Raw genomic sequence first — 14192 nt, 5'->3', positions numbered from 1 at the left:
TATACATATATCAAATGTTTATGTCATCCACCTGACACTAATTCAATGTTATGTGTCAATGAGATCTCAACTAAAATGAAAGTAAATTCAAAAAAGAAAAAAATGACAGAATCAGTTATACCATAAACTATTTTTTTGATCAAGAATATAGATGTAGTTTAAACATGTCACAGAGCTTAATAATCTGGATACATCTTCAGGGTCTCTGAGTATAGCTGCATTTCAATAAAAAAAAGGTTACCTTACAAATATAATTTGTTCCCATTTAAACAACTGATACCTAATTCAGTTATAGCAGAGACAACTCTGTATTATATTTTAAGTCCAGAAAATATTCTGGACCAAAACTCAGTTCTTCTTGTGTCTAGGAGACCTCTGAAGTGAACCCTATTTAAGGAAGGAGGGAGGGGGATGGAGAAAAGGCTCCCCCAGCTTCTCCTGCCCTATTCTCCAGAGTAGCTAGATTTTAAGCCCATAGAATGCTCTAGGTAATTCCTAAGGCTACCGTATTATTATACGATGATTGGGAAAGAAGCAACTTAAGTGTTTAATGACTTAGAAGAAGCATAAGCAAGCCAGGAAACTTGAAGAGTCTTCAGTCATGTGCTTCTTCCTCCAATACACCTAACAAGGCAGGTGTCCTGCTCCAGCCAGCCGTATTCCCTGACATCATGTGACATAAACCAGGGGGCTAGCAGAACCCCATTCTGTGAACCCAAAGATTAGGGCTGATGGAGATGCACCTGCTCTTTTCCAAGGTCACATTCAACTATAAAAGAGGAGGCAAAAGAAATGTATCTTGCTAAATATTTTCTTCTTGTTTCCTATATGAATAGCTAATTGAGCCCTTTAAATTTTATCTATAAATCACTATCTTTCTATTGGTGGCAATAAAAAAATCTATAGGTTCTTAGAGTTGTTTCTAGTATAACTATGGTAATTGACCGTGAAAAAACAGAGCTTCCCTGGTTATTTGACTTTCAGCAGGGGAGCCCTCTGCTGGCACCTGTCCCAACAGACTGAATTTGCTATAGAACAACTGTATGTCTGGGCTGGAGCTGAAATGAGAGATGGGCCAAAGGCCCTGGGAGGATGGAATAGGCAGGTCAATTCTGTTTGAATCCAGAGTATAAGTGCAGATCAGTACTCAGGCAGAGGAAGTGCTGCAAATCTTTGCCCACTGGGTGGGGTGGCTGCTGGAGTCACCTTGCCTGTTTGTGGGAAAGTAACGTGGGGTTTGATGGATATCTCAAGAAGAGGGGGCAGTGGCAGGGGATGTCCTCTAAGCGTTGACTGTAGAGGTGGTTGTGGGACCCAAGTGAGATCATGAACAGTGATAGGCACACTGAAAAGTCCAACTGCTTGACCATTGTAAGGGAGAGAGTTCTGAGTCAGGGGTAAGGGTGTGGACTTTTGGAGCACATGGGTTCATAGTGTCTACAGATTAGCTGTACACCTTTACCAAGATACTTGCTCACTCTCCACTTCTCTCCTCACATCTGTAAAGTGAGGACAATGCTCTCACTGCATAAGGCCAGGTCCAGTGAAGTGGCTTTGGTATGGCAGTGAGGGCCAGCGTAGTCACCAGTAATTGTAGGACGTGGCCAGTGTAGTCAGCAGTCATTGTAGAACAATCTCCCTCTGTCATATTTCAACAGGGTCCTCCTGGTTGCTACAGCTCATGGACATATTGTCCTGTTTGATGTGTGCATCATCTTCCTTACTGACCTCTTGCCAACTCTGGGCTGTTGACTCCAATGCTATGTCCCTCGTCCAAACTACCTGTGTGTCATATATCAAATGGTTTATTGGGGCATGCACACTTGGATGTCCCAAAGGCATATCAACGTCAACACCTCTAAAATGAGAACCATCTTTTCCTCCAAGAGCATGTTTCTCTTCCTGTGTTTTCATTGGACCAAAGCCACCTAGTCACCCAAGTGTGAAACTTGGGAGACACCCTGAATTGGCCCATTTTCTCATGCATCAGATCACCTCGATTTCCAAGTCTGGCCACTTACACCTTTTCAGTGCGTCTTCAGCTAGTCCCCCTGTAATTTACTGCCTCATCACATTTTGCTCAGAGATTGCTTCCTAACTTGTCACAATGCCCTCAGTGTGGCCTCGAGTCACCCACCACTGCCAGAATCAGCTTTCCCGTGAGCAAGTGAGAATGCCACGGGCAATGCAGTGCCAACAGCACACAACCTCTGAAGCCCTTGCTGACCTTTTCTGCTCTGCCACTCTGGCAGTCCAGTCCTCTGCCCCATCCCTGCAATCTCCCTTCTTCCAGGAAATGAAGCTGTAATGGGTTCTCCAGCACATCTTGTATAGAATTTACCCCATTGTTTTAGGCTACTTACAGAGGTACTGCATAAGACAGTGGGTTTTTAATGGAGGAATCCTGTCCTGATCATCTTTGGTCCCAAGAACCTACTATGGTCTCTTAAACATTGTGAGTACCCACGAACAGAAATACTTAAAAAAAAATTCAGAATGGACTCTGCCTCAGCAGCTAACTTTTTTGGATACCTGCTCTCTAGAGGCTTCAGGATTCCTCTCTCCCCTGCAGGCGCAGGTGAACCGCTGCTGGGTGGCTCGCTGCCTTCAGGCTGGGCTGGGCGGCCGCCCGCGCGCCTGCGCCCTCTGCTGCTCCGCTCCCAGCGCGTCTCTGTGCGCGCGTGTCTGTTTGGGTGACAGGCGAGGCGTGGGGGAAGAGTTCAGCCTGAGTCAGTCTCATTCACTGATTTCTCGGCGGCTGGACCGATGCTACCTCCCCAGGTAGCTCCCAACTACTCCATCGCCGACCCAGTCCGCGCCTCCCGCAGTTGCACTCAGCCAGACTGACCTACAGACTCTCAAGTGAGTAGCTGAGGCTTGTGCGCAGCGCGGCGAGCTGTTACCGGAGGTCCAGTCCCGCGACCCGCCTTTGTGTGTGTGTGTGTGTGTGTGTGTGTGTGTGTGTAAGTGCGCGCGCGCGCAGGGGGTGTCCCTGGGATTCCAAGTCGGCTCCGAAAGCTCCCTGTTCATCCGAGTCTGCGCTGAGTTGTGGGTGCCCGCCTGGGCATGAGCCCGGTCGCCCCCGGTGCGGGAGGGTGTTCGTGGGGATTCCCGGGCTCGGCGCGCGGCCACCGGTGGGGTTTCCCGGGAAGGCGCCTGGGCCGGTAGGCAACGGGGAAGTCCAGGCTGTGAGCGGCTGGCAGGCGGGGAATCTGGGAGCGGGTATGGCCAACAGTGCGGAGGGAGACGGCAGAGCGGCCGCCCCTGTCCGCCCAGCCTCTCTGCCTTTCCCTATTTCCCTTTCTCCTTTCTTTTCTCCGCAGCAACACAAAGGCGCGCCGCAGAATGGAAAACCCAATCCAGCGCAGTCCCGCTTTCCTTTCTCACCTGGTGCGCATTCCCCCAGGCTGGAGGAATGGAGTGGGAGTCCCCGAGATTAGGGACCGGGGTGTTATCTCGGGGGCACACCTGTTTTAGGCTTTCGTTGAATTCAGCCTGGTGCGGGATCGCGCGAGGGGTTCCTACAAATACACGCCCGTGTGGGTGTGTGTGCCCTCTCTCCCTCGCGAGCGCGCACCTCGGGCCCACCCTCGCGGGGTGCGCTCGATGTAAATAGCACGCCTCTCTGCCGGCTCCGGCTTGCCAGGACTGCTCCGTGGGCTCCCGTGCCCGCATCTCTTTGTTTGCTTGTGGCTTCCCCACCCATCCGTAGGGAAAATTGATTTTCGGTTTCACTTGACACTGGGCGCTGGGACTTGGTGTGGGCCGCGGCCTCAAACGCTCCTGGTATTTGTCATTGAATAGTTCTTTCTCGCGGGGTGTTATTTTTAGTGCTGGGAATAAAGAGGCAAACACGTTGACCTTTTTGCGGCTGCCTTGAGCTTTGAGTACGTGTCTCTAATTAATGGAGCGATCGGATTCACATCCAGTCCCACACGTGCCTGCGCACAAGTGTGTACACACATTTCTACACACGTAGCTTTCCCCTTTTCTTTTCTTTTTGCAAATTGCGACTGGAAATGCAGTGTGTTTATTTAAAAAAAAACTTTCCTTTGTTCTTTCGGGCATTTTCTATTTTGAGTCATGGAGTAGGAGTACCAAAAGGTTGCAATTAGTTCACTCGAATAAAAGGCACTGTCTCTGAGTCAGAGCTGCCAGGTTGATAATTATTAACATATAAAAGCAGATGCACTGTTTAAGGGCAAAAGGGGCGGGGCGGGGGCAGGTCCTCGGTAGACAATGAGGGAGGGTTTCTGCCGACCTCCTACTGCTTATTGTTCCCCGCACTGGAGGTTGCAGCCTGCAGTCGCCTCCTTCTCCAAGACTTCGCTCCCCTATGGGAACGTCCGAGTCATTCAGTGCTTGTGCCTGGGGCGCTGGGATGCCAGCCCTAACCGCAGAAGCCCTTCGCTGACCACCCTTTCTTTGCTTCACAGGTTGGCATCTTTGCACCCAAGGGTGTCGCGAGCGGAGGTGGCGAGGACAGCACGCCTCTGGCCCAGCCAGACCGGCGGGATGCAGTACGGGCATCTGCACTAAGCGCCCCCACGCTGGGCACCGGGCGTTCTTGCTCCGGGCGGCCGGCCGAGCGGTGGCGGAGGGGATGCGCCCCGGACGCTCCAGGCTCCTTCCGCAAGCTACCGCCCCGAGGTGGACCCCGAGCAGAGCTCATCACAGGACAGCGAGGACCCCTGCCCCCCGGGGCACTAGGCTGCGGAGCCTCGGGGCAGAGTCTGCGGTCAGGATGCCCTGGGCGCCTCCCTGCTTGTGAGGATGTCCTTCTGCGAGGCTCTGTATCCCCCAGCCTCGGTCCCTGGTGGGCACGACTGCGTGGGCCTGGCTTCGGTCCCTAGTGCCGGTGGATGAAAAGCTCCGGAGTCCTTGAATGTGATCAGCTATCGAATCTGAATTCTAAGAGCCATGGACGAAGGCACCGGGCTGCAGCCCCAGGCGGGAGAGCAGCTCGAGGCCCGGGCCACAGAGGGAGCTGTCCAACAGAAGTGCGAACCGGAGACCTTTAGGTCCAAGAGTTTACCCGCCTTGAACAGCACCTCCTGTCGGCCAGATCTCAACCCCACTAGCATAGGCGCCAAACCAGGCTGTACAGATTCTTCGGGGCACCAGGAGTTGAAACAAGGCCTGAGCCGGTTGGCGCCCAGCCTCTCCGCCCCGTCCACTTCCACAGAGATGGCAGGGCTTGTGGACTGCAACCACAGAGTGGACGTCTGCAAAGCCATGTCGGTGTCCTCCACTTTGGCCACGCTTCAGGGGAGAAGGTGCCTCTATGTGGTCCTCACCGATTCGCGTTGCTTCCTGGTTTGCATGTGCTTTCTGACCTTCATCCAGGCGTTAATGGTCTCGGGGTACTTGAGCAGCGTCATCACCACCATTGAAAGGCGTTACAGTCTGAAGAGTTCCGAGTCAGGGCTTCTAGTTAGCTGCTTTGACATCGGAAGCCTGGTGGTGGTGGTGTTTGTCAGCTACTTTGGTGGCCGGGGTCGGCGGCCCCTGTGGCTGGCTGTGGGTGGACTTCTCATCGCCATCGGGGCTGCCCTCTTCGCCTTACCTCACTTCATCTCGCCTCCCTACCAGATCCAAGAGTTGAATGCCTCGGCCTCCAATGACGGCCTGTGTCAGAATGGCAACTCCACAGGGACTTTGGAGCCTCCTGCTTGCCTGAAGGACTCTGGGGGAAATAATCACTGGGTCTATGTGGCTTTATTCGTTTGCGCACAAATTCTCATTGGAATGGGCTCCACACCTATTTATACCCTGGGACCAACCTACTTAGATGACAATGTCAAGAAAGAAAATGCTTCCTTGTACCTAGGTAAGAATTTCCTGTCCTCTCAAATAAGTGTGAAGTCAGAAATCAAAAAGGAAACACATTTTTTCACATTTTCCCGGAGATTTTTATGTATATTTAGCTATATACAATGAATTACATATGTGTTATAACCGTTAAGTTTCAGTTTATTTATGTTTTGGCTTTAGGATGGTGTGTTTAGGTTTGGGAGAGAATCAAAAAGTTGAGAGCTATTTGAACTAGTTTTCAGACTTGCACTTTATACTTTTTCCCCAAGTCATAAAAATTTTTAACTATAAGGTAGTTTCTCTCTCTCACCACCTATCTTTGGAAAAGCTCTAACCTGTCAAGTTTACCTTCTAATAGCTGTCCTTCTTGAAAGGTTCTGGACGGAATAGAAGTAGCTGGTGTGTAGAGTGAAGTTGCCGCCTCTCCTTCCTGTCCCCAGCAGCTCAGGTGGTGAAGTATCCAGACTAGATAAAACATAGTTCATTGCCACCATACGTACATTTCTCACATATCACCTGCATCATTTTCAACAAACAAACTTGAGTGATATCATATGACAAGGTTATCTTTATGTAGAAGCAACACCACAAGTTGTAAAGTTTATCAAAAGCTATTTTTATTGCTGGTTGAAGACTTTCAACTAAATGGACTTGAGAGCAGGATCCCTTATCATTTTCTGAAAAGCAAATAATGGATTGGGTGAGTAGACTTGCGTGAATCAGCTGCTGTGGACAGGGGTGCTCGGGCTAAGCACAGGGTTCTCACATGAGGCCAGGGAGCCACTACAGCTGGTAGGAAAATGTAGCTCCTAGAAAGCTGTGTGGTTGTTAGCAGCTCCCTGTACTAGCTGCCCTTTCAAAACCGAACTTATTCCTTTCTTTATTTTTAATTTTTTGACTTATCGATGAGAAAGAGAGAGAGAGAGAGAGAGAGAGAGAGAGAGAGAAAGTCAACTCATTGTTCCACTTATTTATGCACTCATTGGTTGCTTCCTGTATGTGCCCTGACCAGAGATCACACCTGCAACCTTGGCGTATTGGGGGTGATGATCTAATTAGCTGACCTACCCCACCAGGCCCAAAACTGAACCTCTAAGGGATGGATTTGAACCCTTAGAAGGGATGAATAGCAGTTATGCTGGTTGTGATATTTTTTTTTCTGTTTCTCTACTTGAGTCCAACAAAAAGAAGATGAAGTATTTTACTTTATACAAAAATGGTAAATAACGGGCACATTTAACAACGTATTAGCTACGTACTGATAGGGTTCTCGGTGTGGGGTAATAAGGTTTCAAAGGACAGTGAAAATGATGCCCAATTAAGAGGGCTATGCTTTTTCCACAGTACAGCTGCTGTCCCCAGGATCTGTTATAGATGGTGTCTGAGCCATTTGTAGTTCCCAGTAACTGGATCAAATGCATGAACACAAGAGTTTTCTAATTCATTTTTATTATTAAATGCAAGTGAAAGAAATTTCCATTCAGGGCAGAGAGGAATAGCTTTTTGTTACTTTGCCTGCATGTTTTCTAACATTTATTAGGATGAATTTTTAAGCATAGAAGAAGTTGAATTAAGGACTTTCTTTTACATAACTGCAGGAGTTTTAACATCCTAAGAAAGTTGATAATCATTTTCATAATATCCTCATGTGTTCACTCCATATTCAGATGTCTTCAGTTGTCTCCTGGAAGTCATATGGATATCATATATGCAGGGTCCAGCACAAATAATGTGCCTCTTTTAAATTACAAAATCTTCTTTTACAAAATCATAAGCATGTAATTCTGTAACATAACAATATCACACTCAAGCATACCATATGACATTTTAGGTGAAATGTTCAAATTAAACATATAAATTATTTTAAAAAGTATAAATTTTTATACCCTTATTACTACCCTTCTAATCATGCTCAAGCAAGTGTTACTTCTGCCAGAACACACACACACACACAAACACACAGACACACACACATATATAAATATTTATATATATTTATATTTCAAACCAGGAGTTGATCAAGATTCACTCATACATTGTGAGAGGTTCATTTGCATTTCACGATCTAGAACAGGGAGTGCAACCTTTTTCTTTTTTCATCACATAGGCTTCTGAAGGGACAAGGCTAGTTGATTTGTGGAATGTTCCACATTCTAGGTTTATCTGGTTATTTCCTCATGGAGTCACTTACCTGGCTTGTCCATTCCACATATTCCTTGTATGCAGGAAGTTCAGTATAGAGGTTTGATTAGACAGAGACAAAACATGTGTGGTCAGACTACTTCATGGCTGATGCTGTGTTTTATATTACATGCACCTGGCCATTTATTGATGCTGTAAAGTTGAATCACTTGGTTGAGTAGGTGATTGCCAGGTCTTTCCATTGTAAAGGTACTTTTCTCCCTCTGAAGTAGCAAGTAATCTTTGGTGATACCTTGACTCTGTGGACCTGTCTCCATATTCTTGCTGATCTTTGCCTCTATTTACTTTGAAAACTTGGCTCTCCCTTCCACTCCACTTCTGGGTATCAGTGACATAAACTTCTTCCATCAAGGACACAAGCAGAGCCCTACACAATAAACATCTACTAGTAAGAGCCCCAAGATTTAACTTTTCTGGTAGTAGTTGCTCACCAAGAAGAAAAACAGCAAGTACATGTTGAGCCCTTCTTCTCTGCTGGGCACTGTGCTCCTTTGGGGGAGACCAAAAATGAGACCTAGCTCCAGCACCTGAGGAGCTTTCAGTGTAATGAAGAAGTACTGACAATTGAAGGTAGGGGTGTGAACACATGCAAGGGGAGGAAAGTTATGCAAATAGTGATTGCTTTTCCCCTTCCCATTCTTCCTCCCCCTCCTCCTCTTCTTTTAGGTATTGACTAATCATTTTTTTGGAAAAAATTTTGATGAATGCCTTAGGAAACTCATGAGAATTCTGCTTCATATTAAATGGTTCTCAGTGAGACCTCCAGTAGTTTGAGCTCCAGGAATCTTCCATGGCTGGCTTTCTTTAATGTTCCCAGTGGCCTTATGATATGGGAGTTGATTTTTCTATTTTATGCATGAGGAATCTGGGGCTCAGAGAGCTTCAGTGATTGCTCCTGGGCTTCAAACCCATGCCTGTCTGACCCAAGAGCCCTTGGGCTTCCCTCCATGATGCATGTCCTTTGGCTCGAGGCTCCAACAGCCAACTGAAACCAAAGGTCGTGCGTGTGCAGTGGAGTTCTCAGAATGGTGCAGTGGGTGAAGAACCGGCCTGAAGTCATTCATCAGAACAAGACCATTCTCAAACCCTTTCAAAAAGTAGGCTTTGTAGGATACTTCTGTATAGATTTAGATGAGAGGGGTCACTATATTTGTAGAACATGAGCAGGGTTAACCTAGTATGATGTGAAATTTCTTCCTAATGAACAACTAGTTACATATCTTTGGTACTTTTCACAAAGCTATGCTTCTAGATTACCCTTTTCATTACCTGCTCCTTTCTTAACCTTTTTGTTAATCTTTCTAACTTCTTATTACAACCACAGAAGGGGAAAAAAGCAGGTAGCAGGTTAGTAATTGCAGGCAGAAACAAATATATCAATTAATGTTAAAACTATTGAAATGGGGCGTAAATGTATATCTTAATCTTTTGCAAGTGCGATATTATAGAAGGTTGTGGTTATAGGTGAGATACAGCAGCCTTTATGCCCACTAAATACCCAACTCCTTCGACATTGAGAGAGGTTTAGTGTTGACCTGGAGCACAGAGAAAGCTTTGTAGGTATTCAAAGGTAAGGTTAACAATGACACCGTGATTTGTAATTGTATCTCAAGGAGAGAGGAAATGTGATCGTCTGGGGACAAGAAATTCATGAATCAAGAGGAAAGTGAGGAAGAGAGGCTAACCAGGTGGGAAAAGGGGAGAAAATGATGCATTTCTAGAGTAGAAAGCTCCAACTTCGAATGGGTGATATTCGGGATAAGTGGTAACTGGCATGGGCCGGCCACTGGCCAAGCAGTGTGGAGGCACTCCTCCTTGGTGTGTCCACCCTGACTTCACACCACAGGGGAGAGTCAGAATAGGCACAGCGCTTTACTCAGGAAGAGCACCAGAGGAGGTAGAGAGCTGTGTTGCAGTCTAGCTCCACCCATGGACTCACCGTGAGAGTTCAGACCAATCCCTCAACCTCGTCCAACCTCTCTTCCTACATGAGGATGATTACATTTGTTTCCGTCCCTGTTATGGGTTTTGTGGGCTAGATGGGATTATGTGTGTGCCTAAGAGTTCAAACTCATCCTAGAAAGCAGAGGAGGGAGCAAGAGAGATTTTACTCTGTCTGAGTCTGAAAACCCATAAGCATATATTTTTATGATTAGAACAAAGGCAAGAAATGCTTGTAGGAAATCACTCCTTAGAACCATTGCATGGGAAACTGTGGGTTGGTGCTGCAGTGGTGTTACATTCTGATCTATGGGACTTTCTGAGAAGCCAAGGTTTGTCACCAGCGCATTCTGCGTGTCAATCATTGGTGACTGACTATCTTCCCTTAATGTGTGAACATTTAGGTAACATGTATTTGTGCCCCATGTAACATAACAAAAACTCTTTTGAAGTTTGGGGAGCTCTGTGGTGCCCCCAGTTTCACCACTGTGCCCACATGCTCTCAAGGATGTCCCATGCACCAGAATGGAGTTCCCTAGCCTTTTCTGGCTAATGCGATTTTGGGAAAGGCAAGCTTTAGATTTTCCAGTCTGTATGGAGGAAGAAGGCGAAGGAAATAAGGGCGGTGCATGTACTGAGTGGCCCGTAGTTGTATCTGCCACCCTGGTTGTGTTTTCTCTTTTGCCTCAATAACCAGAAAATCCAGGCCCCTTTTTTCTTGTTCTAAGTGGCTCGTAACATTAGCTTTCCTGATCTTTTTGTGGGGATTTTGCAATGATCCAATAAAGAACACCCTTCGCCCTCTCTTGAGTTCTAAGAAACGAGTCAAAGGAATGAAACTGTGATAGAAATGAGGCTGAAGAGTGTAGTTCATATATTTGTGCAAATGGACTTTCTAATTATCCCAGCATTAACGAGACTCACCATTCAGCCACAGGCAAAGCTGCGCCTTCCCGGCATGGCAGCCCTGGGTCTCCCATGTGGGCTGGGCTGTGATATGCAGGTAAGACATGTGCCAAGAAGGAATAGGGAAGGAGTTTTATTCCCATGTGCCTGCTCCCCAGCAAGAGGCAGAAAGGAGGACTTGAGCTGAGCACCCCAGTTTATTTTCCAATCCATAAATTACATGAATTCTTCTCTCCTTTCCCGACAGGAACAGCATGGGGGGTGGGGTAGGGTGCCAAGAAACAGCAGGAGTGGGCCCATGCATCATCCCTTAGGACTTTTAACTGTTTTTTAAATATCTGCCTTAATTTTGCCCGACTTGTTTACAATGTGTTTATCTTCACAAGCCACATGAAATCCTTTGGGGGAAGCAGGTTCTGTTCAAATCATGAATAAATAAAATAATCTGCCCTGAAAGCTCACATGGGGGAGACTGACAATGGAGGGATCTGAGGAGATGACCCCGGACCCATGGAGAAGTAAGTCACTAAAATGGATGCAGCACCGAGGGCCCTGTGGCAGCTTCATGTTAGAATTCAGTGAGTCTTCCTGATGCCTGGGACAGGTAATCTGTGTCAGAATGCGCATAGCAACTACTGGATATATAGCAGCTGCCTGAGGCTCACTTTCACCTGTAAAACAAACTAGCTGGTCCAAGATGCTAAAAAACAAACTTTAAATTCTAGCTGAAAATTATAAGGGTTTACTGCTTCGTGGTGGAAAATACAGTGGGGTACACATTGGTATGTTCACCCATCTGCAAATGACAGTAAAAGGTCCTGTTGGTAGTATTTATTTATGATACATTTTCACCTTGCTATGAGTTCTGTTACCTCTGCGGTTCCAAACAGTCCCTCCGAAAATTTAAATCTGGGGGTGAATCCCCAGGGTGTCTTTTCAAAATGCAGATTCTGCTCCTGCCCTTCTGGGGTGGGGCCTGGAATTCTGCATTTCTAATATGCTCCTGGGTGAGGCCAGGGCTTTTGGTCCAAAGCCACATTTTGAGCAGCAAAAGTCCAAAGACCACAGATGTTTGACCCTTTGGACCAGTGGGACATGTCTCTCTGGGCTGAGGTCAGAGCCACCGCTGGCAAAACCAGCTGCTGATCCAAGTTCTACTTCATCGGGTAGAACCCTACCGTCTCTGATTGCATTTGCAGAGGCAAGATTTCCATGTGGGGTGTTTCATAAGCTGTGGCCACTTTTTAAAATTTCACAGTTGTATGATATGATTACTGCTGAGTTCAGTGGGAGCAAGTGGCCTTGGACAAATGGTGTTCATTTTGGCATTAACCAAAAGAAGCGCCACTTTCTTTCCTCTTCTTACCACTAGGAAGGCTCTGTGCTGAGGGTTTCTCTCGGGTTGTGGGACTCTGCACGTCAGAGTGAGTCTGTGAGCTCTGCCACCCCAGGTGAGCTCACCTTATTAGGCCTCTTGGTGCAGGCAAAGCAGACAAACCCATGTATTTGTCTTTGCTTTTTTCTTTTTCAACAATCTAGAAATTTCAGTGGTGAATTGGGAGTTTTGTGACAGACAATATAAGATCTGAATGTATTGGAAGTGATTTTACAGGCTGGAGATCAGCAGGAAGGGTGATTAGACCGGAAAGGGGCTGAGCTGGACTGGCTGGCTGAGTTCTCTCCAGCAGGAATGGTCTAGTCAGTATGTGTCCTAGAGATGGTCTCATTCAGCCCCAGGTGTAAAACGATTACTTGGCTTGCGAAGAAACCCAGACTGCAAAAGACTAAAGGCTTTGTGCTATGGATGACAGTATGGCAGCTCTTCAATAAATTAAAAATAGAATTACCATATGATTCAGCAATCCCACTTCTGGGTATTCAAAAGATTTGAAAGCAGGGTCTCCAAGAGATATGTGCACACCTGCGTTTATAGCAGTATTATTCACAATAGCCGAGAGGTGGAAGCAGCCCAAGTGTCCACTGATAGATGAATGGATAAAAAATATGGTATATACATATAACGGGATATTATTCAGCCTCACAAAGGAAGGAAATTCTGACACCTTTATGTACAACATGGGTGAACCTTGAGAACATTGTGCCAAGTGAAAGAAGACAGTCACAAAAGGAAAAATACTGTATACTTGCACTTACCCAAGGTACCTAGAATAGTTAAATTCGTAGACACAGGAAGTAGAATAGTGGTTACCAGGGGTGGGCAGAGGAGGGCAACGGGGAGTCAGTGATAGGTACAGGGTTTCAGTTTGTGTGATGAGCAGTTCTGGAGACCTATTGGACAATAATGGGATATACCTAATATTATCAAACTGTGCACTTAAAAATGGTTATGGTGGTAAAAAAAAGATTAAAGGACTTACCAAAGTCATACAGCCAACTTGTTTTCTGTCTGAACTAATTTATAGATTATAAACCAATCTGTATTAAAAATTATGAACACATAAATGAAATTGGAAAACTCCAAGTCCTTGGATGGGAGAGTCACATCTCCCAGCCTACTCAGGGTTCTAGCATGAGTGGATTGATGTGCGTCTGTACATCAACTATGAGAATTTTTTCAAGTGTGTAGAAATTGCAAGTTATTCCTTTTGGGCATAATTTTTAAAAAGAAGAAATAAGGATTTGGGAAAAGAAAAATGGAGGCAAAATGGATTTTAGAGTAAGCATTTTAGGGATGAAGCTTTGAGAGACAAATGAAGGTGAAGAAACATACCTGGCCGTTTGGATTGTTTGATTGTCCTTTTGGGGGAAACAGACTGGGATATTCGGAAATGGAGACTGTGGCTCCATATCGCTGTGTTCTGCTGTGCTGGACTGTCCTGCAGGAGCTAGTATTCTCACGCAGCTTTTGCCATCTCCTTGTTCTAGAGAAAAAAAAAGGGATTCCATAGCTGCTTGGTTCTCCTCCCACTGTAAACTATTAGCGGTACTCAGGTGCAGTGTTTTCTGAATCTCAGTTCCCTGTGGAAAACGGCATAGGTTACAGGTCATTCTAAACAGTGGTCCTCACCTAGGGGTGATTCCCCCCACCCCCAGGGGGCACACTTGGTAATGTCTGGAATCAGTTTTGATTGTCACAATTTGGAGGGGGCCTACTGGCATTTCGTAGTGTTTTGGCCAGTGTTGTTGCTAAATATCTTACAGTGCACAGAACAGACCCACAACAAGGAATTATCCTATAAAAAATGGTCCGTAGTGATCCTGTAAACATTTTGCATCTTAAGTGTTCAAGCTACTCGATTATCTTGTGTTTCTTATATCTTGGAACTGGAAATAGAAAGCTCTTGGTCATATAATCAGAAAGCATTGGA

General features: G+C 46.2%; 1 protein-coding gene across 3 annotated transcripts in view; it reads left to right on the top strand.

Annotated features, from left to right (window-relative positions):
• The first annotated feature begins 2689 nt into the window (after window positions 1-2689).
• The window catches only part of SLCO5A1 (solute carrier organic anion transporter family member 5A1), a 119743-nt gene continuing 108240 nt past the window's right edge, over window positions 2690-14192 (top strand). For all 3 annotated transcript variants that reach the window (XM_045861153.1, XM_045861152.1, XM_045861151.1), the window contains exons 1-2: window positions 2690-2862; window positions 4437-5830. In XM_045861153.1, coding sequence (XP_045717109.1) covers window positions 4921-5830 — 910 coding nt within the window. In that variant the 5' untranslated portion in view covers window positions 2690-2862; window positions 4437-4920. The remainder of the gene's footprint in view (window positions 2863-4436; window positions 5831-14192) is intronic.

The sequence above is a fragment of the Phyllostomus hastatus genome, unplaced genomic scaffold, assembly GCF_019186645.2.
Source record: "Phyllostomus hastatus isolate PE091 unplaced genomic scaffold, TTU_PhHast_1.1 phas_scaffold_21, whole genome shotgun sequence".
NCBI lineage: Eukaryota > Metazoa > Chordata > Mammalia > Chiroptera > Phyllostomidae > Phyllostomus > Phyllostomus hastatus.
Note: the sequence above shows the minus strand (reverse complement) of the source record. Positions and strands in the feature narration are given on the sequence as shown.